The 27,352-nt window shown below is 42.1% G+C and overlaps 1 protein-coding gene across 2 annotated transcripts in view; it reads right to left on the bottom strand.

Annotated features, from left to right (window-relative positions):
• Positions 1 to 5,785: 5,785 nt before the first annotated feature.
• LOC144791160 (gastrokine-1-like) overlaps positions 5,786 to 27,352 on the bottom strand; it is a 145,894-nt gene continuing 124,327 nt past the window's right edge. For both annotated transcript variants that reach the window (XM_078665816.1, XM_078665815.1), the window contains exons 4-6: positions 8,880 to 8,990; positions 6,509 to 6,653; positions 5,786 to 6,032 (exon numbers count right to left, since the gene is read on the bottom strand). In XM_078665816.1, coding sequence (XP_078521942.1) covers positions 5,941 to 6,032; positions 6,509 to 6,653; positions 8,880 to 8,990 — 348 coding nt within the window. In that variant the 3' untranslated portion in view covers positions 5,786 to 5,940. The remainder of the gene's footprint in view (positions 6,033 to 6,508; positions 6,654 to 8,879; positions 8,991 to 27,352) is intronic.

Here is a 27,352-nt window from a genome sequence, read left to right as displayed (position 1 = left end):
ATTAAGGTCCCCCAAAAGAGAAAAGTTTTTTGAGGAGAGATGAAAAGGTGTGATGAAGTTTGCCAGGTTTGCGGCTCATGTGTTAGCAGACCCAGGCGATCTATATATGAGAATGCCAGAGGCCGTAAAGTTGGAGTTAAGGGTAATTTTAAAAAAAGCGGCTTCACAGACTGGAATGTTGATAGGTTCCAGGGTACATGTGAACTCTCTCTTAAAAATTATAGCAATTCCCCCACCCACTTTACCTTCTCGGTCCCTTCTTACTATGGCGTAGTTAGGGGGGAGGGCGGTAGCTATATCTGGACCGGCGCTATCATGCAGCCAGGTTTCAGTTAAAAATATGGCACTAGGATTATTATCTACCAAGAGATTAAAAATATCGAGTTTATGCTGCGGAAGGGATCTGCAGTTTACACTGTAGAATGTGAAAAGATGGGATAGTTGCTTAGGTAACTTTTTTGTCACCTGGGTGCAGGGTTTAAAATCAGGGTTTTACAAGTTCAAAACTGCCCCAATTTGCAAACATGGGCCCATTTTTTAGCTTTCTAATTCACTAACAGGGCCACTTTTTTTGTTTCTCATTCTAAACCTATAGGTGTGTGTTAGAAGGTCATGTCCCACTGTATGTATTTAACCCCTGTTGTTCAGCTTCTTCCTGCTTATGTTTTCCAGTAGTTCAGTATTTTGGAACAATGTGTGGTAATGTTAATTTTTCCTAAAAATTAATTCTGACCTCGCCTTATCTTCTATATATTCGAGGTGAAGTAGTTTTGACTTTGACCCAGAATCTTGCTGTGTTCTTTGTTCTAGAAGCATACAAAACCTGTACTAATGGCATATGGCACTAATGGCCTGTTACTATTTTTTCTATGCTTAGGGGCCACTAGTAACAGCCTGCAGCACTACTGGCTACCAAACCAAGGAGTTGTATCAGACCCATTGGACCTCTACTAATTGCCTACGGTACTGCAGTGGGATGAAGAAAGTACTGACTGTTGCTTAGGAAGTGTATGAGAATTTTAGCGAGATTTATTCTTTTAACATATTGAGGAGACCCATTAGCTTTACCAATATTTTTATGGCAATTCCACAAAATATTGTTCCTGGTGCTCACTTTTTCAAACATCACTATTTTATTGTTTACTCACATATGCGATCATCAGACTCCATTTGCACCATTTCTCTGATGTATTAGTACTCATCAGGTCCCAGAAATGTAGTGCAGGTAGAATCAGGAGCGGCTCGTGCAGATAAGACTGGCGGGGTGGTATGGGGGAACTCGACAGACAACAACGAGGGAAAAATATTATTTATTTAATCTTCCCTCGTCGTCATCTGTTGAGTTACGCCCGCTGCTCTTAACTGCATGAGCTGCACCTGGGTAGAATACTATGTTGGCAGAGGTAACTGGCACAGTGACTGACTTTAAGGCTTTCTGGGCTTGAATATTTATGACAAGGCTACTCTAGCAGATGCTGAAGGATGCAGTGACAGGATAGAGGGAGATTCAGGAATATAGTCACATGCACAGGCGCTGCACAGAGCGCAATCTTTGAAGTGGTCATTGCATTCAGAAGAGTCCTGGCCTTCACAACAAACACACAGGCAACTGACTCATTAATGATCAGACCGAGTATGCCTGGCACCTGTGTTCAGGTGGGGACCCTATTCCTTCTTGTAAAGACACACTAAGGGGTCCATTAGGATGGCGGGCGGACTTAGTCCGCCCACCATCCCATCGGTAATCGGGACCGCTCGCCATAAGGGCGGGCGGGGGCCCCGCGGGGGGTATTAGGATGCGTCCACCACTGTGGCGGGTGCATCCTGTATTTTTAGCATTGTGGCGGGCGGTGCTCTCAGCACCGCCCGCCACAATGCTAAAAAAGCACTTTGACATTTGCATAAACAAAGCGGCAGGCACCGCGCGGTGCCTGCCGCTTTGTTTAGGCTAATGCTGGGGGGTACCACAGGTACCCCCCCCCCATGTGCACTCCCACCTCTCCTTCACTCTGGGGTCCCGCTGGGGGCCCCCAGAGTGAAGTCCGCATGCCTTGCCACGGAAAGGCATCTCCCTAAGCCCATTGTAATATGGCTGGCGGTGTCTAATAGACTTAAACTCAAAAGGGAGGTACCCTCAGATTCGATAGGGGACAGGGTGCATAGTTAGTGAAAATAAAATAGGTCCCTCTAAAAAATTTTTTGCAAATTACTAATACGCTTCTCTTGCCTGCCTCAGTAAGACTGTGGGAGGTAAAGAGCTACCTTAGTACAAGACACAATGTTTTGTTAGGAACAAATAATTCAACAATCCACTTTAAATCAAAAAGATAACAATATAACAATATACAGCACAAAAGAAACGTCATAAGAGCACTGAGTTTCAATACACACAAGATTGATACCGATTAAAAATTGTCAAATGTTATTCTTAACAACAGGGTATTACTCTATACATTATTCAATAAAACAATATACAATTTATAAAAGAAAAACCATAAAAAGTCACAATATAAAATATAAAGCACAAAAGAAACGTCATAAGAGCACTGAGTTTCAATACACACAAGATTGATACCGATTAAAAATTGTCAAATGTTATTCTTAACAACAGGGTATTACTCTATACATTATTCAATAAAACAATATACAATTTATAAAAGAAAAACCATAAAAAGTCACTTTTTATGGTTTTTCTTTTATAAATTGTATATTGTTTTATTGAATAATGTATAGAGTAATACCCTGTTGTTAAGAATAACATTTGACAATTTTTAATCGGTATCAATCTTGTGTGTATTGAAACTCAGTGCTCTTATGACGTTTCTTATGTGCTTTATATTTTATATTGTTATCTTTTTGATTTAAAGTGGATTGTTGAATTATTTGTTCCTAACAAAACATTGTGTCTTGTACTAAGGTAGCTCTTTACCTCCCACAGTCTTACTGAGGCAGGCAAGAGTAGCGTATTAGTAATTCGCAAAACATTTTTTTTTAGGGACCTATTTTATTTTCACTAACGATGTCTAATAGACACCGCCACCATATTAATTCTTTTCCGCCCCGGCCGCAAGGCGACCGGGGCGGAAAAGCGGCAGACGGTCTTTCCGTCCGCCGAGGTCCCCCCCGCCATACTAATATGGCGGGGGGGAATTAGAATGCGGATGTCGGGCGCATTGCCCCCGCCAGGCTGGCGGTAGCCACCGCCAGCTTGGCAGGGGCAATTCGCCCGACATCTTAATGGGCCCCTAAGTACTTCTACTGCAGAAAATATGTCTCAATCTGGGTCAGCATTAATATGTGTGACCACTGTCAACACTGTCCACTAGCATTATAATACACTTGATTTCGGGAATAGCAGCATGCACTCAATGTGCTCTTTTGAGACTCCATTGCCTTTTAGCTTATTTATCTGAAAATTGTGATGAAAAATGCTCAGTTTCGCCTACTTTATTCAAAATTATCTCTGAGTAGGACCCTTACTGAACCCAAATGAGAGAAGCCACTGAAACACTGCCCAGGTAGTATGCCCCTCCACTGTCAATAGCCACTACCTGGTACATTTTAAGGGCTCACTCTGTAGGTGTTGGCATTTGGTTTGAAGATTGCTCAGCCCATTTATTCTGCATTGCTCTATTGTCTCAGAATTAATCAAAATGGCATTAAGGTAGCATAGTTGTTGTATTAAAGGCAATGAATCTTAGCTTCATATTGAACTAAGATCTGCAATAAATACCACTGTGTTTTCCTTTTAATAACAGACCTGAGAATGAGCATGGCTCCCCTCAGATTTATGACCCAAGTGAGTCACAGAGTGTTGGAACTGAAGCTCTAAGGTATTTAACTCTTATATAAAGTCATTCTGAGCTCTATATTGGAGCATGAGAACAACTGTATGTTTCTTAATGCTTTTAACTGAGAGAAAATTCAAAGTTAACTTAATAATTAAGTTAATTTTTCCTTTTAATTTTCTTCCTTTTCAAAGTGTTGCATTTATGCACAGCAGGCATCCTGCACCCAGTGGGTGGTAGACACAGTGCCATATTTGGAACTGAAAAATACAGTAATTTTATTTTAAGTGGGAGAAATATAAAGTGAAGAAAAATGTTTTCCCTACTTTAAATTAAGCCAATTAAGTCCTAATATTTTATGAAGCTGTATCTTCACTTTAAACTCCTCACATTTAATCAAATGATTGTATTTTCTTGTTATGAATATGACACCATATCTACAGACCACTGGAAGTAAAATGCTTGCTGTTTGTAAAGACACTTTGACATGGAAGAACATTAAAATGAGTTTTATGTAATGACCAGAAACATTAAGTTAACTCATCAGTTGAATTTTTTCTCTTATTTCAAAGTGTTGCATTTGCACACAGGCATCTTACTTCCAGTGGCTGGGAGACATAATACCATATTTATAACTGAAAAATACAGTGAATTTTTTTAAATGGGAGTGCAGAAAAATGTTTGCTATAAGAAAATGTTTGCTGAACTTTTTTCTGTACTTCAAATTTCTCCCATTTAAAAAAACTAATTGTATGTTTATGTTGTACATATAACGGTTCAACGAAAGTTCGTTTTAATCACCTTACTAGAAAAAAGACTCTTTTTCTAGAGACCATTCACCCACCAGGGTTTCCCCCACGTGGCATGCTTCATCATTGGGGTTCCTCTCAATCCTCTACGGATTGAGGCGTGCTGCAATTTGCGAACTATGTAGGAGCACTTAGTTATGGACTATGTGGGGTGCAGTGATGTGGAGTGGAAGGAGGAAAAGTCTTAAAAATACCTAACTAGTGAGCTACTATTCTATTCCCGCCCCTAGCTGGTATGGTTAAAATCAGGGGTTAATACCAGGAGAAACCTGACCTTAATGAGTTTGGTTCCCCTGGTATTGCGTCCTTGTCAACATGTTTTGAGCTGTCCCCTACATGCTCTTCATCAGGACTACACAGGGTCCAGCCCCATGCGTACCACTCCTAATAAATCCTATAATGAGGATACACAAAATACATATGGATAATAAATGATACTCAGTATTTCTATTTAGGCAATACTATTACCTCATTGGCCAACAACAAGGGTAGAGGTGATTTTAGTCACACCTTCATCAAAGCACGCCTCTTGGTTCGTTACCTACTTCTGTCCCTGGAGACCGCATGCAGTAGCATGCCACCTACTGGAAACCCTGGTGGGTGAGGGGTCTCTAGAAAAATAGTATTTTTTCTAGTAAGGTGATTACAATAAACTTTCGTTGAATCCTAGTTCCCCCATAGGCTAGTTTTTTTTCGATATACTCAAATTCTGTGAAACTATATACAGTAAGGAGGGTAAACCTAGCCTTAACCTCTACCTCCCCGATTTTGTTGTTGTTCCTATAACCGTGCCACATAAGACAAAATGTATGTCCTGTGCCACAAGGGCATACGACACAGGCTGTCAATCATGCATACACATATCCCATTCATTCTCATACGTTCATACATTCCCACAGACCATGAACTCACGGACGCACATAGCAGCCCTATCATAGTACCACTAGTCACAGTATTTTATTTAAATATAGTATCGGACTCCAAGGACTCCAAGGACATTAGGTTTAAAGTCAATGAAGCTGGGTGAGGGGGTGTCTGGTAACAATGTGCGAGTTACGTTGCCTTCAGTAGCTCACAATGAGTTTCTCTGATCAGAAGTTGCTCTCATTACAGAAAAGGTTGGAGACCCTGCTTCACACAAACAAGTTCACATTCAGCTTTTATAAATGTTAATAAGACACCGATGGATGAAATGATACAATAGATTTATTTGCAGATATTTGAGTCACACAGCTCAGGAGTAGAAGTGAAATGGACAATCAGCTAGTCAACATGCTATATCACTGGGAAAAACACAATGGCTGACAGGAATCTGAAAGATCTGATTTTCACAGAATCTGGAATTAGAAACCGACTCCTCCACAAAGACTGATATTTATGAGAAAGAGAAGGTCAGCCCGTACACAGCCACCGATTCCAAAAAAGAAACTGTTCCCTGTAGAAGAAAGAAAGGAAAAATGTGACCCCTTCAGAGGACTTAACAAATGTAAAGAGCACTCATTACTAGGCTAGAAACCTGCTAGATAACCCCAATCAACAACAGAAAAACGACATATTAATGCAGCAGACAGGGTCCTGCACATAACATAGGAACATTAATAATGGAAAGTGTGCACACAGCTCACGTATTGATTATAAGTTTAAGATGCGTTAATCCGAACTTCATTGGACTATCAAGAAACTGCATTGTCCTCCATAGGAGGCCATTGCCTCTGAGAAGCCAGTGTAGCAGACATGTTAGGATAACCCCAATTCTTAAGGCTAACTGTCCCCTAGGTTGTATTTATCAATATGACTGTTACAAAGATTAGGCATAGTCTTTAAAAAAAACACTTGTTTGGGCTACTTCTAAAGAGTGCAGGCCTCCTCTGACAGTTTTGCTGCTGAGTAATGGAGCACCAGGATACTCACCACGATCTTCCTCGGCAATGTAGGATGGAACTCCCCGGCACATGGCCTCAATGGGTTTCCCATACTGTGCAAAGTTCTCGGCTTTAGCGCTGGTGACGGTATATTGCAAGGACCGAGGGGGTGGTCCAGCAGGAGCCTTCTGATCCTAGAGGGAGGGAGAGATGTAATCAAATAACAGGTTTTACTGTTGTCCTTCCTCCTTCTCCTTCCACCTCGTCTCCCTCCTTCTTTCCTGCCGTATCTTGATTTTTCTTCTTAGCCTGTCTTCTGGGGATCTAGCCTCATCATGACTCCTCTATTGGAAATGCCCACCATAAATTTTTCCAAATGGGACACAATTCAAATTCCAAATGTAAACTAGAAAAAGTAAACTAGATATAGCCCACAGAACTGGACATAATGCTCCAGATGAAGGCACCTGAAAGGCTCAGAATCCTGCAGATATGGCTTTAGAACTTGATACAGTACATAGATGCCACACACAGAACTGGATACAATGCTCCAGGTAAAGGCTTCAGAGCTCCACACAGTACCCCAATTAAGCCCTCATAAACTTTGCATGATACAGCAAATGTGACCCACAGAACTGAATATATTCCACAAACTGCATCTAGAGCATGAAACAGTTCACTAGTGGTTGTATTACTTATTGGGGTCACTGTCTTAATATGTGCCTGACACACTCATGACTGGATGCCCTGGGCACAGAGTGAGACAGTGCACCCTTTTACAAAGAATGCATACACTGTGCAGAGTGCAGGGCCAAACTTTCACATGTACTCTGAACGCACTGTGACTGAAAGCAAGCTAGATGTTTGAAACTGCATGCATCCCTTAAAATGCAGGTGGCAACCCAGTCTGTGTTTCAGTCTGAGTAGAGACGCCACTGGAGGTGCAGGTGGGTACAATTAGTGACAGCATCTACCTGTTGGGGTATGTCTGGGGGGTTCCTGGGACCCTTGTTCCTTCTTACAACGCATACTCTATTAGGCGCACTGATTGCATGCCACCTGTTTATGGCATCTATCCAGTATGCTTTGTTACAGCTTCATTGCCTCTGTGTCTGCACCTGTTATATGGCTCAGGCTAAAGGCAAAACTTTCCCTTATTTCCCTGGGGCACGCAGTCACACGAAAAGGGCACCGGCCTGATCAGCATTATAGAAGAGTTTGCCCAAGAATTGTGACTCCCTTTTATAAAGTCTCAGTGCTCTTGCAGCTCAATATGTTAAAAACCCCTTCTGCCATTGGAGCACTGTTTGTGATACAACCACAGAAGTGCTCATACTGCAGGTATGGTTTTCAGAGCTGCACATAAGAGTCCAGTACTAACGTGTGTATGAGTGTGCAGCATGAGTTTATAGTTTTTAGGTCTCGCGACCTATCGATGCGCGCATGCGCATCGAGCGGAGCGAGAATTCAAGCAGCGAAAACATCATGAAACCACCAGCTTTTTGCTGGCGTTTTCATGGCGTTTTCCTGCAGTTCATGTGAACCACGTGTTCAAACATGAACGCGCATCAGCCTCCCTCCATTTGCCGCACAGCACATCAAAGGGCTTCGCCCAGCGTGCGCTCTGCGGCTTCTCCTCCCCTAATTAGTCATTTTCGCCGCTCCCCTGCCCGCCGTCTCGCATTTTTCCTCCCCCTCCCCTTCTCTGCCTTCCTTTCACGCTCTGTAGCTTCCATGCCACTCACTGGCCTGATTTGTAGGTTTCTGCCTCGTGCTTTCTGAACACTAACGCACACGTTTATTTCCTTACATTACAAACAAGCATGTAATTTACATCACTTATAAGTAGTTGCTCATCGAAGCACCTCTGACAGTTAAGCTTGCTGTATCACTTCACATCCTCGACATGTGAGCCCAGTAATGCTCATTTTGCTCGAAACTCGGCTGTAATTAATTGCTTTCCTCGAAGCACAGCTGCACCGAGCAGGAACCCCGTTCCTAGGTTACCTTTGATCTGTGGCTCAGTCTAGTGTGAGAGGCTAATTAAGCTGCGCCGAGCACGGCGCACAATTACCAGCTTCAGTACACTTTCGTTTCTTCTCATAACAAGCATTGGCATAGCCAATAGGTCTCGCTTGTAGGACCTTATAAGTATTTAGTTACAAGGATATTGTGCTGCAAAACAAAATACTTATAAGGTCCCACAAGCGAGACCTATTGGCTATGCCAATGCTTGTTATGTGAAGTACCCTTGGGTTACTGTTGTCTTATTCTACAATTTTAGGAATAAGCCAGGAGTAATCCTGGCGAATGAGTGGAATTTGGAAGTGGCAGGACTCCGCTAGGGTTAAGTCACTCCTACACACACCATATTCTTAGAGTCTGAGGCCCAATTAATATCCCACCACCCCCACTGTCACCTTCTTCTCTTTGGTGAGGCGAGCGAGCTCCTGGATACTGGGCACCACGTTCTTGTTCATCCTATGGATGTAGCAGGACTTCTTGGCAAAGGGCCGGAGTGCAATGAATCCCTGGAAGATAGAAAACCCTTGATCAACAAAATGCCTTGTGTACACATGACTGGTGTATGAAACGGGCTTATTGTAGAATTTGGAGGGAAATGATGCATTCTGAACTGCACTGAACTGATGGGAAACCCCCCAAATCACTTTAGAGATAGCTTTTTGTGTTTGCTGCAGAGACATATGCATTCTATGCAGGTCAGTTGTTCAAACCCACACAATGATTACTCAGGGCAGGATTCCTTGTTATAGCTTGTGCTCTAGTAAGGAAGGTAGGTAAGAGCCACAAAACTGCGTCTGCACAGCAGGGCTTTGGACCAGCACCTTTTTTTGTTATTACTCCAAGTTTGCAGTGTCAAGCAGGACTGTGGCACTCAATGGGAAATTAGGAAGGAGTGAGTCTGTTTGCAGGTCATGCCATCCATTCCTCCCTGGTTGCACCCCTGCTTTCACCGCAGTACAAACAGGAACGGTAACATCTTGGCTTTAATACAAGGCCATTTACAATAAGATTTTTTTTTTTAGTTGAAGGCATACAAGAATACATGACTGCGCTGTGCTTTTAGGGGTGCGAAGAAGGGCATATGTAGTAGTATTATATATTTTATACCGAGTTGAGCATATTAAATATGGTAAGATTCTTGAGAACTTTCATTACCACATCCAATGTACTAATTCTGGTAACTTTGAAAGTGTTAAAGTCTGATTCTGTCCTGCACAAATTCAAACCTGTGATCAGCGGATTATGCAAAAATTTCAGCAAGATGAATCACAGAATGTTTTACTGAGACTGGAACTACTTGTGACCTGCAGTTTACATCTGAGTGTAGGCAGCACACACACAACCCAACTGTCCTAAAGACACTGAAAACTGTCAGCGTGAGCATGAAAAATACCTTGCAGTAGAGTCACATTAAGAACCTGAAATACGCTGATGCTTCCTTGTAACTTGTAGGCTACACAAACATATCTTAAGTGGGAAAATAAATCCAGTTAGCTACCTTACTAGCACCACCTGCTTTATTTGCATTTGAAAATGTGGTGTGCACATTAACAACAAATATCTGCTGTAGTTGCACTCGCTTGACATGCTATCACCCTTGGAGCAGTTTAATTTTGATCCAATTCTGAGATACTGTAGGAGTGCATCATAATCATGTGTAGTCAACAATTAGATTTATTCTGTGTGATCAATGTTCCTAAGGGAAATGGAATATTGCATATTTAAAGGACTCCATGTGATGAATTTTGTGTCTAGAGCGCGCCTTATAGAGATCTATATAACCTTTCCATATTAATGTGGCAGGAGAAGGTAACGTAAAATGTGTTGCAATGTGAGGTTAATAAAATAGAATGTGTATGTGTAGACTAATGTTTGAACATTTATACATGTAAGAAGAATTATTTCTATGTAGGTACATTTAGAATGCTATCTTTGTAATTCTTTATGATTTATTCATGTACTAAGAAGCTGCATTTATTATGAGAGTAGAAATGTGCACGTTATCTGTAAAACTGTATTGCTAAAGTTGAGTAGAGTGGACCTTGAGAAACTCATTCAATACAAGCTCACCCTTAGTCTAACATGTAATTCATATTTAACCTTCAATGTAGAATGTATTTGCTTGTTTTTTTGTTTCCCACTGCAGGTGTGGCCAATGCCTAATTAGTTAGCATCGATTGTTTTCATTAGATAGCAAGTTAGGAGAAGACTAAGTCTGATAAGGTAAAGTGCAGTAATGAGCAAAGAGACAAGTTCTAATGGAGGAGGAGAAGAATGACCAAGGACAAATGAAGCTGCAACTTATCAATTTGGGAAAGGTGGTACAAGTATCCAGTTGGGCCGGAGTACTGAAAAAGTACTAGCAAAATTCACATGGGATTGTCTACCTTGAATACAATTGATATTTTATGCTGTAGCTCAGTGAGGAACAGAGAGACATCTTAAGATTTCACTGGGAGGAGATTTATGTGTGGCTTTATGCTACATGACCCATGGTTGGAGGGTCTTCTACTGAAGACTTCGACAGCTGACAGTTTTCTAATTTCACCTTTACTAAATGCTTTTAGGTTTAGGGTTGCCTCTTTAAGATAGGCTCAGGAGAGATAGCTTGCTAATGCTTACCTTGGAGAGCCAGTTGATGCAGTTTAATACTCAATTCTTTTTACTGATCATTTGCATTGTCATTATAGTTCATTGTCTTTTTGTATTATATAGGGTAAATCTGTTCAGGATATTTAGGCTTATTTTGGTTGTTCTGTATTTCTATATGATAATGTTGAGGCTGATCTATATTGATTTGTTCCTACATTTATAATTAAACCCCTACTAAACTCAGATTAAGTTGTCTAGTGGATTATTGTGTGACCAAATTGGTTACACTGTATTGTGATTTAACTGTGATTGTTTCCTCTCTTTTATCTCTCAAGCTGCTACCAAGACATTGGTCTCAAGATAAATGTTTAGGTGGGCCCAAGCTCTTGCCCCCCTTCAAAACTTTATAGGCAATATACCTTCAACCGAGCACCATCACAGCATCTGACCATTCTCCTCTTGCAAAGAAAAGAAGCACATATGCCCAAGTGACACTCAACCGCTATTCACTGATATCCTTATGTATCCAGAGATATCCTTATGCATTATGCAAAAACAATGGTTAAACCACAATGAAAGTAAATAACCCTTATTGGTGGAAACAGATAAACACCTTCTACTGAATTCTTACACTGTTATGGATTTCTTGTTCGGAGCGGAAGGCGAAAACATACAACTTGGGATGTTTTTGAATCACCCTAATGCACCATCCAATGCAAATTAAGCAAGAGTGAAAGCATGCCATTTCTGACTTATCAAGGAAGCCCTTAACATAATATGGCTTTTTGTAAATCTTTGCAACAAGTAAAAAATGAATAACAATAATGTGTATGCATTTGGATGTTTAGATAAAATGATTTTCAACTTTTTCGTTTTAAGTGCCTAGTATTCCTTCGTAACATAATTTCTAGAAACTTGTGCTACCAAAACATTTTGACCAAAATATCAAGTTGATAAGTATAGATAGGTAACACTGGGTTGACTTTAATTGACTGCACAGAAATATACCTTGACTATATATATCTTCTTGATACATTGATGTGTAGTTATGACTAATACATCTATACAAATAGCTTCTCTGAATTGTGCTACTCAATATTTTGGTCACAATGTTTTGATAGCAGAATGTTTCTGTAGTTGAAATTCTAACATACGACCGTTTGCATCATTCTGTTTTTCTTACTGTGCTAAGATTAAAGGTTTACAAGAATGGCTTTTACATTTGATCCACCCTCTGGGTTTGCATTCTAGAAAGTATGAGATTATTAAAATCATAACTGGTCTTTTGCTACTGCTTTTATTCTGTCACTGAAGTAGCAGAATGGCCGGTTACAAATTAATATCTGAAAAAGAAGTCAGTACCCATAGCACAACACATGCCAAATATCCAAGGTTCAAGTCATTCAGTGCATTGTGGAATGAAGGGGAGAATTGATAACATGTTGATCAAATGTGCATAAGAGAATATGAAGATATGCCACATGGCAGGTTGGCAGCTATGAATATCTATACATTGGCAGCACAACTGCCACACATGCACATGAAGAGCGGAGACAGTCATCAGTGAGAATATTTGAACAGGTTTTAGGTGTTTACAAAAGCAGGACTAGGAAATTATGTGGTGAATCATAGGTTAATATTTCCACCATGTGTCGTTTTGTGGACGGGTTTTAGTTGCAATTTCTGCTAAATGTGCAGTATTTAAGAGAGATAAAGTAGGAAAAACTGTGTGCAGATTTAGATTTTGTAAACAACATATGAAATTAATAACGTTTTAGGATTTTAATAGTGGCCTACTAGCCAAGGGACATAAAGAGAAAGAGGGAGAAAGAGAGAGAGAGAGAGAGAGAGAGAGAGAGAGAGAGATGGGCAGTGAGTATGAGAGGGAAAGTGGTGGAGTCAGTGTTGTTTGAAACTAGATAGGTAGATTCATGCAAAACAAGCCTATCAGAAGCCTATGGAAAACACTACCAATGAAGAAAACAGCATACAAATCCAGAAATGTTATCTTGTAATATTAATGTATATAATAATTAAATCAATGTAATATATGAATGTTAATTAAATATATATTATAACAGTTTGTTAAAATATGTATTATTTTGCATTGATTCAAAATGGAGAGGTGGGGTATGGACAAGACATTATTGTTATAATTTTTCATATTAATGTTCTAGCCTGGCATTCATGGGTTCAAAAGTCTAGGAAGCAAGGATCTACAGAGCTCATCTCTGGGCATGACGTCAGGCACAACTTGCCCTGCTCTTTATTACCTGGCAGAGCAATCAAGATTCTCGACATGAAAAGGGAAGGGCTGACATTGCTAATGCATTCTGTGGGAGTATGAAATGTCCTAGTTTCTGGTAGTAAAGTTTGCTCCTGAGCACTCTTAAAGCCTTATTACAAGCCTGGCTGTCTTGCGACCCCCAGATTTGCCATGGCAAAGGTGTGGCGGTACACAATTTTGCTGATTATGACTTTCTAAATCGTATCAGCGATGGACTGTCGGCAGCACTAGGGAACAGTCATTTCCTGGCGGTGGTTCAGGAGTGCTATAATGCATTATGATGAGCATGGACTGGCGCAGCTCCGCTCAGCATATTTTGAGTTCCTTGACAGCCAACCTTTTCATGGTGGAGTCCCGCCATGAAAAGGCTGGCTAAGCAGAAACAAAGGGGGCCCTGCAGGGCCCCATGACCCCCCTGCCTGATACATTCACCTGAATTCCCCACAGTTCCAGCACAGCATGGACATCACAGCCCATGCCGTGCTGGTACTTTTTGCCCATTACCATTGCGGTGCCAGTTTTCAAGGCACCGCCATGGGAAAGGCCAAAGGACCGCCCACCGTATTATGAGTTGTACTTTTACAACTAGTCATACGGCTTGCAGTCCATGCACGGGTTTGGCGAGCAGAGGTTTGCCCTTAGTTTTTGTAGCCAGGAGAACAGAGGCATAGCCGTGATCCCTTGAAATTCAATACTTTGAAAATCCCTCCCACAGAGAACTGGGCCTAATTAAGTGGGGACCACTCTGATGTGCAGCATCATTTTACACCTGAAATACATAGAAGAATTGTCCAGTGGTTCATGCATCATAAAAACCCAGGGTTGTTATGGCCACTCTCTAACACTGAACCATGCCAAAAGTCTATTTGAGGTACACAATGTGGGTCAATGAAACTGCAACCAAGACTTTATTGCTAATATTTTGACCCAAATAAAATGTATTGGATCTTATCAGGGCTAAGGCATCCTGTCTATGCACCTCCTTCTACAGTGATGTGTGAATACTGCAATACATGTAACTTCTATTTCTCTAAATCTACCTGTTGTGCATCTCTCTACAATGGATGCAGTCATATGTCAACAAGCTTTAAATAGCTATGTCATTTGGACATAAGTCATATTTTTACCCAGTGTCCACATATTAGTATGTAAGGAGAGGAGGAACCCTGCCTGTCAATGCTCTCCATGGCAATGTCAAAGAAGCTGCTACTTTGTATCTATGTGTGAGAAAACAGTTTACCACAGTGGGTCAGAGTTTGGCTCAATGTAGGTCTTTACTACTGGGACATCAGTGTATAATGATGGTCAGCACAGAGGTTCAACTTTAGAGTACTCTTAATGTCTCAGTACTTGTACATCGGTATAAAGTACAGGGTAATTTAGGCGAATGGTTCAGTACTTGGCTATCAGTACTTGGCTATCAGTACATGTTGCAGCTGTATAAAATGTGAACAATCAATGTCTCAGGGGTCGGCTGGCTGTGCATGTAGCAGAATTTAATATCCGGTAATATAATTTATGCAAATGTCTCAGAACAATGATATCAGTTAATCTTGTTTGCTTGCACTTGAGGGGACCCGCATCTCCACTTTTGACACAGCGCGGGAGAGGGGACTACAGCGCCCGCGCTGCACCGCGACCCAGCCGCCATGTCACCGCCGGCGCCAGGAGGCGCTTAATGTGCGGCCAGGGCTCCCTCACTGCGGGACGCGTGCCAAGGACAAGCCCGGGCCAAGGGCAAGCCCGTTTGAGCCCATTAAAGACCAGATGAGGCTGGGCTGTGCCCCCCTCTGAGTATAGCGGTTCCCCAGGTTAGTCTGATTTTGCCTTTTGATGTTTCCCTGGGATACTAACATCTTAGGCTTCCTGTTGACACCGTACCCAGCTTGAAATGAATACCCATGAGGGAAAGAGCAGAACTGCACCATCTGGGGGAAGCGTGGCAGGGACTTTGGACCAATTCTTAATCAGGGCCAGCTCTGTCTTAGCCCATGAAATCGCATTGACTGAGCGCTATGTATCCTTGGATATTTTGCAAACGAAACAATCTTCCTTGGGCGGTCTGACATCTGCTGGTACACAGGATCGTTGTTTGGCCGCAGGTATCGATTCTTATGGTTTAGTTGGAGGTGATAGTCAGACCACGCTTATCCCGCTGGATTTCTCTGCAATAGCGGAGGTTCCTAATTGCCCCCCTCCTGATGATCTGGTCCGAGAAGGTACATCTGGAGGCACTTTACCGCTCATTGCTACAAGGTCTGTGCCCAAATCTAAAACTCAAATCAAGGAAACTATGGTTCCAATTACGGAGCCACCAATAAAGAGGAAGAGGGAGGGGGACCGCAAAGGCAGAAATGTGAAAAACTGCAGGGGACAAATAGGAATGGCGGGACAGTGACTATGACATCCCCATTGATAACAGAGCCGCACCCTGCTACATATATCCCTGGTACTTTGAACTCTGAACTATTGGGTGTTCCCTCTGAAGTTTCTGAGGTTTTATGGATCAAAATGGGGGCCTTAATTGCGTCATCTCTTTCCCTATCCTCGATAGGTTGTCACTAATTGAAGAAAGATTGATTAATTTTGAATTGTTTGTTGTGCCAAATCTTTGTACTATTAAAGATTCTTTGACAAAAATTGGTCGGCCGACTGAAATTACAACAAATGTACTGTGTAGCCCTGTAATCCCAAAATCTCCTCCCCCTATTCCCTCAATATCCAATTCTAGGCCTTCATCTTCTAGCAGAATCGGTGGGGTAGACACAAAACCTGCTGTGGTGTTGGTAGCTTCGGGTGGCTATGTGGGTGAGGAAGGGAACATCTCTAGTGAATTTGCTCAGTTAATACCGAGTACCCCAAGGGAGGAGGGAAACAGCCCTTGGTCTAGACCAGAAAGTAAAATTATACAAAATTGTTCTAACTATGGCGCAGGAAATCAATCAACTTTGGCTCGTGGGCAGTCTGGCCAAGATTCCCCAGCCGTGCAAAAAGGTCTGGTCCATAGCTCAGTCGAAAATGGTCTTAGGGCAGTTCACCTCCCACTGGCCGCTGCTCCTCTGGTAGTGGTCTTGAGGAATGTACCTACCCTACATGCTGGGCAGTTAGAATCAACTGATCAGTTAATGGTCAAAACAATGCATTGGCTTACTGTACAACTGAATTTAGCTGGGGTTCGGGGCTGGGACATTTGCAACCAAATGATAATAGCAAGACGTGCATCGTGGGTTGGACACTCCACGAAGGATGGGGGGGTGATTGTGTAATTGCCAACTTCAATAATGAGCATGTAGTCAGACTCTTACTAGAGCATCTAGGGAGCAGGAAGCAAGGGTACCATAGTGGGGAAATTTCCCTCCTACCCCTAGGGTTTTTTTTATAGACCCAGTCATTTTTCCTTGCTTAGTGGGGGAGGCCGAAGTATACTCCATAGGCCCATAGGCAGATCTTCTGACATTGAACTAGCTAATAGATTTGCCCCTTTGTTCGGCTTAGATGCCTGCGATTGACTGCCAGCAGTAGCTGTATCAGTGATGAAGAAGCCTATTCTCCAATCTGATGCTTCTCCCGTGCTTGATTCAAGTCCCCAGTTAGCCTTAAGATTAATGGTAGTATGTCCTACTACAATCAAGGGTATCAGTCAGTCAGTCAAAATATCTTTATTCGATTTAATTAAAAATCATACAAATAAGTAAAAACATTTCATACATTATAAAATATGTACAATGCAATTATTTACAAATTATTTACAACAGGCAAATCAGAGCATACGTGGGATTAATAAAAAGTAGTTCTTTAAATAAAACACCCGGGTCTCGCATCTAAGTTTACACATTTTTACAAGGGTCATTAGTCTAATGAATATGTTTTTTAATTCTAGTTGCAGCCACCAAGAAGTTAGCCATACAAAAAGTAGTACGTGGGTTAGTCAATAATTGTAAGTAGAGCAGGGCTGGTCTCACTTGGGTGAAACCAGCCTCCTTCAATACCGGCACCAGGTATTTTTTTCTTGGCTCTAAATAAAAACCACAAAACATAACGAAGTGCATGGTGTCTTGGGTGGAGAAATGATCACAATTGCAGGGAGGAGCTAGTTCAGGTTTTCCCCATGTTTTAAAATTCCCCAAATAAAAATGTAGCAAATTAAACCTGAACTTAATTAAGAGGAACCTGTGAAATGGAATAGTGACGAAACCAAGGTAAGGTGCTAAAGCAAATGAATTAACAAGTAGATAGTGTCTCCTCACCGCTGGTTTCGCTAGTTCCCTTTCCTCACGACGTGCTCTTGCCTGCCCCATGAATTGCTTTTTGACACTATCGATATCCTGAATCTTGATGTCTTTGGGGGAGGTAAAGAGCTCTGGTCGTCCTATATCTGCAAAAGCCTTCATCAAGTAGGCCAGCCATGGAATCCTTTTAAAATGATCTAGGGCCAAAACATCAGCCATGATCTTATGGTTGAGTGGCAGATCTTCATTGAGCCAAGTCTTCAACCAGAAGATCAGGGGGGCCATATTCAGCCCATCAGTGAGGAAGTCTAAACCCACCTCCATATGAATGGAATAAGTTGGTGTAGACTGAGGAACAGACAGTAATGTCCGTATAAATCTGTTCTCAGCTTTCTGGATTGGCTCCAAATTTACATAACCCCAAAGGGGTGAACCATATGAGGCAAGGGCAACTGGTTTACTTTTATAGATTTTCAAAAGCACTTCCATGGGCCTAGCGCCTAACCTGCCCGCAAAACCCATAAGGGCTGCCGATGACCTAGTCACCGCCAACCTCTTTGCCCTCACTTGGGGACCCCAGGATCCCTTCTGATCAAAAATAACCCCCAGGTAGGGAAAAGTGGAGACTCTAGAAACAGCCTCGCCCTTGCACTCAAATGTGTTGGTTTTTCTCTTGCTGCTTTGTCGACCCACGACCATGGTATGTGACTTGTTAATGTTGATTTTTAGATCTAAATGATCCATGAATGTGCAAAAGGCGTTTAACAAACGTTGAAGGCAGACGCCAGTGCGTGCTATCAGCACGACGTCGTCCGCGTACAGGAGCGCAGGGATTTTAACAGCTCCTGCACGCGGGACATCTCCCTCAACCTCCTCCAGATGAGCGCCCAGTCCATTAATGTAAATGGTAAAAAGCAAGGGGGCTAATATGCAGCCCTGTCTAACCCCCCGTATGGACTTGAAGAGGGATGTACACCTTCCTTCGTTGGTTACCCGCACCGCAGCAAAAAGCTCTTGGTGCAAAGACGCCATAAATTTGACCAATGCTTCATCTATCCCCATCCTAAGCAGAGTCAGCCATAACTTAGACCTTTTGACCAGGTCGAAGGCCGAGGAGAGGTCCATAAATGCCAAAAACAAGGACCCCTCCTTGGCCACCGTATATTTCGCAATCAACATGTGCAAGTTGGAGCACTGCTCAATCGTTCCCTTATTCTGTCTGAACCCATACTGGATCTCCGCCAACCCTCCACAACTCTCTACATTTTCCCTTAGTTTCGACAAAAGGATTCTACCTAAGATCTTTACTGTAGAGTCCAAAAGGGATATGGGCCTATAGCACCCAGGGTCGTCCCGCTGGCCCTTCTTAAAAATGGGGACGATGTTAGAGATGGCCCAAGAGGAGGGTATGGGATTGCCATTAGTGGCAGAGAAAACATTGGCCAAAACCCCCGCCCAAAGCTTGGGGGAATGTATGAAAAAATCAGCCGACACCCCGTCAGGGCCCGGGGCCGTGTGCTTAGTTGTATCACGAATAGCTTTCTCCACCTCTGAACTATGAAAAAAGATAGGGGTAGCGTCCAGGGTCACCAAGGGTACTACGGGGCCTGCATTGTTGTTGTCCCCATACACCTTTTTAAAATGGTCCAGCTATTTATCGTCTGGGATGACGCAGTCCATGGCCTCATTGTTTTGGTCAGAGAAGAGTGGTTGTTTAACGATTTCCCAGAATTTCCAGCTATCCTTCAGGACGGCCACGGAAAGAAGGCTCTCCCATGCTTCCAGTTTAATGTTATCTTTTCTGGTTTTTATAGCTAATTTATAGTCTTTCCTCAATCTGATTATTTCGTCCCTAGGTGTTTTCTTCAGGGCAGACATCAGAGACCTGTGTGCGTTTGAGCAGGCAGCATCAAACCAACTATGGTTAAATGGTGCTCCCTTCTTAGGTTTGACCAAAAGATCCCGTGACACCTGCCCGCATATTGACTCAAATGCCCCTATGATTTCACAGTCCTGGGCATGTATATCTAGACACACTGCCACCTGTGACTCAATTTTCGGAAGAACTTCCGCATAGAAGTTCTCCGGGATCACCTTGGCCCATTTAATTTTTCTACCCTGATCCGAGGTGCGCAAAATGCGCTCCGACCTGGCTGGCCCAAGAGTTGGCCCCATAAAATCTCCCCAGGCTACCTCAAGTAAAACCGGGTTATGGTCGCTATAATGAGACGGAGCTGTATAATAAGAAATGACACTGTTTAGAATACCCGGTGTAACAAAAATATAATCAATTATGGTTCCGGGGTTAGTGCCTGTAAAGGTGGCTATTCTTGAGCCTCCCTCCGGTTCATATAAATTAAAATTAGCCAAAAAGTCTTCTAGTTCTTCCCCTCGTGAACTATGTTCAAAATGTGGACCTTCGGCTCCTTCACCCCCTTCCTTATGACTTATGCCACACATTAACTTACAGGGATGAATATTAAAATCACCCAACAATATATGCTCTGTATCGAAATATGTATTCTGACTGACTAATGTTAAAACAGCATCTAAACTGGCGACATTGTTATCGATATTGTCCCTATTACAAGAATTATAAAAATTTATATATAGGGTCCTCCTAGAGGGACTTATTTCCCTTTCTACAATCAGGATGTTAGGCGAGACAGTATTGATCTGTCTTAGAGAACCCTTCAGATCTAGGGAAAATAAGGTTAGCAGACCCCCCTTAGCTCTGCCGGCGCAGCTAGGGGTAGCTGCTTTGGTGAAGCTAGTAAACCCATCCAACCAGAAGCTAGCAGATGTTTCCCAAGTTTCCTGGAGGGCAATAATATTATGCCCGAGACTAAGCTTATCCAACCCTTATCATTGCGTTTAGAGTTGAGACCTGACACATTCCAGCTTAATATCTTACATGCATCCCTTGTTCTACTCCCTACCTCTTCTATCTCACAAGTGGGTAGTGTGGACTGTAACTCTGACCCATGTCATATTGATTCGCGTAGGGATGAACATGCTGGTGATGATACCCATAACTGTAGAACTTTGAACTGAAATATTGCGGGTCTAAGAGCTAAAAGAGACAACCCCAACTGGCTATCCTATATAAAAACATGTATTATTACCCTCCAGGAGACCTGGGACAGGGGGGATAACTTTTGGTTGCATGGCTTTAGTTCACATTTTTTTACCTACATGTCCGCCCTAGCGGGCAGAGCAAAAGGTGGCCTCATCTTTCTCCTTTCTCTGGATTTAAGGGGCTCCGTAAAAAGGCTAGAGATAGATTTTCCCCAGTGTATGATATTGGAGCTTAGTAAGCAAAACTATCCAAAGCTATTACTAGTGAACCTCTATAACTCAGGGGAGTGTGAATTCGTGAATTAGCACTTAAGCATTTTGAATTATTTTTTAAATGAATATAGGTTAAAGCAATCCACTGTTTATTATGTTTTATTAATGGGCCATTTTAATACTCATTTGTGTGACTCGTATTGCTCAATTGATGACCCGCTTGGTTTCAATTATGCTACGATTCCACACTTCGAACACTCTGCACATGGCGATGGCCTTAAGTCCCTTTTGACTGATGCCGATCTCTTTGAACCCAGTTTTCCTAACCCCCAAGATCGGTGTCCCACATTTAAATCTAAAGCAAGAAACACCATTATAGATTATATTTTTATGTCCCCTATGATACTGAACAAGGTTATCTTTTATAATGCTTGAGAATCGCTTTTTAGCAATCATAACCCGGTCATTTTAATTATGGACAATTCCTGTGGCATTTTGGGCAAAGGAGGTAGGAATTGGGTTCCAAGTAGGGTGGTAACATGTGATCATGGGAGAAGGCTTAGATGAGATAAAGTAACTCCGGATACCTTTTTCAAGGGTCTGTGTGAGAAATGTATAGATAATATCACAACTGGCACCGACCCTTTAAGTGCTAAGGATGAGGTTCTCAGTGCCTTTGAGGGCATTTGTAGTCAAATAGCCCACAATCTAACCATAAACACTAAACCGAGATTCACATGTGGCCCAAGATGGTTTGATGAGAAATGTTCACATGCCCCCCCCGCTCCTTAGTCTTAGCCTTGAAAAAGCAACCACGTGTTAGGGAATTGATAGCCAGGCTGAGGAAGGAGTATAAGATATTACTTCATGCCCGGAAAAAAGAGATCAAGAATGAGGCGTGGAACTCACTATTATCCGTGGAGGTGTTAACGGACAGCAATAGAGTTTGGTCTATTATAAATACCCCTTTTTTAGCGGTGAGGACAATAAGGCCCAGGTATGTAACATTACAGAGGCCCAGTGGCTTTCCCATTTTGAGGCGACTTACAAGTCCAAGGGGGCATTGTATTGCATCCCTTGGTCTTCGTTTCATCAAGCTAGTGCCCTAATCGAGTTTGAAGAGGGGGAAATTGAGAAAGCCATAAGAGATATGGCCAGTAATAAAGCACCGGGCCCAGACTGAGTCCCTGCAGATCTACATAAAAGTAATCCTGAATTCTGGGCTAAAATCCTTTGCTAATGTTTTTAGTGCTGTGGGTACAGCAGGGTTTCTGGCATCTTGGTCAAAATCAATTATTATACCTGTTTTTAAAAAGGGACAGAGAGGTGATCCTCGGTGTACAGACCGATTTCTCTTATTGATTTCTCCGTGAAAATTTTAGGAAAGGTAATTTTAACTAAAATTACAGATTGGGAAAATGAGAGGGGGATCTTGTCTAACCTACAATATGAATTTAGAAGTGGGAGGAGCACTATGGATCAGTGCTTGAATCTATACTTACTAACAGGCATATATATACCATGGGTAAAGAGGGTTTGCCTATAGATGGCATTTATGGATCTATCCTCTGCGTTTGACCTGGTTAACAGGTCAAAGCTATGGACTTGATCCTTGTCTAGTCTATTTTGTAGCTATTCTTCATCAAGATTTTACAGCTTCAATTAGGATATCCCAAGCTGGTGATTGTACTAGGTCTTTTAAATCGGGTAGGGGCGTCCGGAAGGGATGCATTTTGGCACCCCTGCTTATTACTCTTTATTTTAACAATCTGGATAAATCACTTGTGGAGGCAGCCCTAGATATTCGGCGTGTGGGAGACTGTCTAATCCCTGCTCTCCTATACGCGGACGCCGCTGTACTTTTAGCCTGCACTGCGATAGGCCTTCAGCGGCTTCTAGATGCTTTTGGTGCATATATGCACTCTCTGGACCTGATTGTGAATATTGGAAAGTCACACACTATGACAGTGGGTCACAGAGCCAGAAGAACTAAATCCTTCTATTGTAATGGAGCGGAAGTTTCTTCTGTGTCCTCTTTTACTTTTCTGGGGTCCTTTTTGATGATAGGTCATCTTGGGTTTTGCAACAAAAACTTAAAAAGAACGCAGTTACACGATCCTCTCTATCTCTTTTAGGATTTGCACAGCGTTTGGGGGCTAGACCAATAGAGGCCATTCTAAAGGTTTATATGTTTGGCTATTGAGGCCTATGTATCCTCTATATGGGGTTACAAAGATCAGGCTGAGATTCAGATAGTTAAAAATAAATTTTTAAGGAGTCTTCTGTCTGTACCACAATCCACCCCATCGCATGCTATACACCAAGAATTAGGGCTAGACTATGTTACTGATATTTTGAGTACAGCTCCGTTGCTTTGTTGGCTAAAAACTTGGCTGAACCCTGATTTACCCTGAATCATATGATTTTACAGGACTGCGTGAAGTTAGATAAATCTTCTAAAATTAAGTGGCTGTCCTACGTTAAAAATATGTTGGTCAAAATAGAATGGCCAGAATTTTATGAGGACCCTGATAAGATTCGGAAGGAGGATGTGGCGTGGGTAAAATTCAATTTCAAGAATTGATGCTGGGGTGAGAAGAGCAGGAGCTATGTAAGCCTTTAGTTAGGGCTCATTCCTTGTTAAAAACAACCATTAATATGGAACCTTACCTGTCGATGGTAAACAAGCCTTACCATTGCTGGCTCCTAACTAGGCTTCACTTTAATTTGATTCACTTCACATTGGGGGATTACCGAGATGGTGTACTTCTGATAATGCAGAACCTTGCCAATGTGATAATTTCTCATCCCAGGATACTGTACATTTTATAATGTTCTGTGACTTCTATTCTAATATTCGCACAAGATTTCTAGTTCCTATGCTGAGAGGAAGGGGTTTTTCTCAGGTTAGACCAGCGCTAGTTTTTTTACAGTCATTGTGTAACCCAGGTGATATTTTTAATATTGCCTCTTTTCTCATAGCTGCAGTGAGGCTAAAGAAAAAAAGAAATTTGAGGATGATTATACCCTAATTAAGATTTTAAGGATTGTTGTAATTTAAAAAAAAATCTTGCCAACTTAGATAAGATGTTTTATTTTTGATACTGCTCACAAACATTATGCCCAAATGAACTGTAATATTGTCTATGTATTTTAAACATTATGCTTAATGTTTGTAATATTGTCTATGTCTGCTTTTTGTTTTTTGTACATTTATGATTTTAATTAATCGAATTAAGTGGATTGACTGACTGACTGCCAGTTAAAGACAGAGGTGAGGGGCATTGTCGTAGCTATATGGTCGACCTTGTAGAGGATAGTGTAGAATGAGCTAGATCTGCATAATGCAGTTCAGTATGAGTGCAATATGAGAGCCATATGAATGTCTCAATATTCACATGTAAGTGTATGCAGATGTGCTCTATAAGAGCTTGTGGATGTTTCATACCTTGAAGAGTAGTTAGTGCCTGGTGAAATTCAGGGTAAAAGTGTATGCACACACCCAAAACCGATTATGATAAAACTAGAGACATAATTTTAGGATATGAAATGCAGGTTAAACATGACATGAAGTATTACCAGATCGCGATTTCTTAGACGTGTGATCCTATTGGCCTCTGTCATTGCTCAACACTGACTGCAAGATTTTAGGAAAGGTGATAGCAAACAGATTGACCCAAGTGATTTCACACTGATGCACCTGGATCAAAATGGGTTTATCCCAGGGAGGAATATATTCCTGAATCAGTAACGACTGTTTGTGATAATGGAATAGAAGATGATACAATTCTGATCCCTCTAGATATCGAGAAAGCATTTGCTATGTTGAGACGGCCGTTCCTAAAGACAGCACTCGAACGAATAGTGTTTGAGCCCGAAATGAGATACTGGATTAGTCTCTTATACTCCGCCCTGACAGGTAGAACGCACTAGGGCAGAGACTTTTCTGAATCTCTTCCCTTTGGCTGGGACACCAGGCAGGGGTACCCACTGTCCTCCTCAATATTTGCACTAGTCATTAAGAGACTTCCTGCTCCTATTAGGACGAGAGGCCCAGAGTGGGGTATAACATACAATGGCGCATGGGATGCCATCTCCCTGTATGTGAATTAGGCACTTCTCTACTTCATGGAAGCTCAACTGGATCTCCCCGACATACTGACAACAGTGGAGGATTTCAAAGCATTCACCCGACACTTAACACGAAGCACTGGTCAGAGAACGCACTATCCACTTTTGGAGATATATTTGACCACAACATATTGATGAAGCAAAGCTTCGCATATTTTGCGACTTGCCGAATTCATGAACCTCGTTTATGTGTAACAAAGTAATAATTTGTACGTTGTACTAACGTTATTTTATGTTTAAGCAAGGTCTATGAAGCTTGCCTATGTGTATTTCTAATGCATTTAATCTGTGTCCTTAAAATATGGCCGCCGCTTGTATTTAGTTACTGCGCATGCGTCAGCCACACTCACGTGTCCTGACGTGTCTGCAGGTTTGGAGGGAAATGTATGCGCATGCGTAATACATAGCTTTGTCAATAACGTGGTACTGCTCGTGCCACTGCTCTTGTATCTGTTTATATGTAGCTAATATTTAGACTGCATAAGTATATTTCTTAGTGATAAGTTGAAAGTACAAACCCTGTGATGTGTTCTCATAATGTTATTTCTATGTATTAATTTGTTCTCGCTTACTTTTCATGTACCGCGGGGAATGGGGGCCCGAACTGGTTGGGAGCCATATTGACGGTCTCTTCTGCGCATGATCATGGAGCACTGAAAGGTGGCAACTTTGGACAGTGGAACTCAGCCAGTTGGCAGCCACAGTCAAGATGCGCCTGGGAAAGCCACCTCTGCGCTACGAGAACGGAGAATGTTGCTCCTCATGTGATACATTGTGTGTTGCGCTACTGTTTGCTGTGCAGTTTCTCATGGGAACCCCAATCTTGCTAGGCGGTACCCAGAGATGTAAATTAGGCATCCAAATAGTGTGTTGTGATTGGTGTGTTACCCAAATCCTACCTTAGGACCAATCCAAATTGAGGGATTCTGACACTTTGCAACATTGGGGGGTGGTACACTGCCCCAAAAGAGTATATCTACCCTGGGTTCACCTAGGGAAATTGTCCGACTTGTCTGGTTTAGCTGACCTGTCACTGACCCATCGTACTCAATAGGTGACTGAAGATACAGAGAGCTGCGGAGCACTCTGTCCGAAATTGACCATAGACTAAGGTTCTACTGAACCTTAAAGTGCTGGCGAAGCACTTTGCTGGGAGTTCGCTGACCCAATCGGGGTTTTGATCGATAGCTGCAGAGAGGGTGGAGCGCAGGCGTTGCTTCCAAACTGCGGGTGCGGTCCTGTCCTGAGCGGTCCTGTCCTGAGGGTTTGCTGTCCTGTCCTGAGGGTCCTGTCCTGATTCCTAATCTGAGGGTATCCTGTCCTGTCCTGGGTGTCCATTCTGCACCTGCTGTCCTTTGAGGGGTATCCTTCCTTGAGGGTTTCCTGTCCCTAACTGACCCTTGGCCAGGGTTTGGTTTCCACACCAGTCTAGGTAAATATTGCTCTAAGTTCTTTAAACTTGCACCTTTCTATTTTTCTATCTTTTGCTTTAATAAAGAGACACCTTTGCACATGTTGATTTTTCCATGCTTTTACCGCAACTATTGAAACTTTAAGTCATTTGCATATTTTCTTGATATGTTCCCATGTTACCCTACCTATTAGAAATCATATTTTGCATTGCGGTTTGTCATTTCCTGATATGGTCTAGAACGGCCTTGCTTAAATTGTCTAAAGAACTTTTGCCCTGAATGCATAGCGTTACCTGTTGCATCTCATATTAGCATTTTCATGATTACCCTGACCTTATTTCTCTATAGTTATGTACTTTTCATTATCTTGGTTATTGATTGCCTTATTCTTGTAAATCTAATGCTAGAAGAAAACGAACTTTAGATAAAGATTTTAAAACTTCCAGTTGTCCGTGGTCATTTACAAACAGTATTGAATGTCATTTGAGGTTGTATATTTGCTGCCTTTCCTTTATAGCTAGCTCCCTGATCCGTTGTGGTCATAGGTACCCGTGTCGGTGGATGGTAAGTCGGGTCACTGAGTAATAACAGTAGGGAATTCACACAAATTGGTAGCAGCCCGTGAAGTCGCCTGGTCAATGTATATTGTGAATTGAAAGTATATGGGCCCGAAGCCGGAAACGGCGAAATTATTGGCTGGGTGACCTCGCGCGCTCTATCAGTTTTTCTGGCTAGCAGAGGATGGTTAGGGACTAGCTGAAGGTTAGGCAGGATTAGTTAGGTTAGCCAAGTCGGTAGCTGCTAGTATATTAATGCTGCTATAAGAGCGGCTGTTCCGAGGGACCCGATCAATCTCTTGTGAATACGCTGCTTTGAAATTCATGAATTGTTTTATCATCGTTATTCTTGTTCTTATATTGTTATAT

Source organism: Lissotriton helveticus, chromosome 11 (assembly GCF_964261635.1).
Source record: "Lissotriton helveticus chromosome 11, aLisHel1.1, whole genome shotgun sequence".
NCBI classification, from domain to species: Eukaryota; Metazoa; Chordata; class Amphibia; order Caudata; family Salamandridae; genus Lissotriton; species Lissotriton helveticus.
This window is presented reverse-complemented; position numbering and strand designations above follow the sequence as displayed.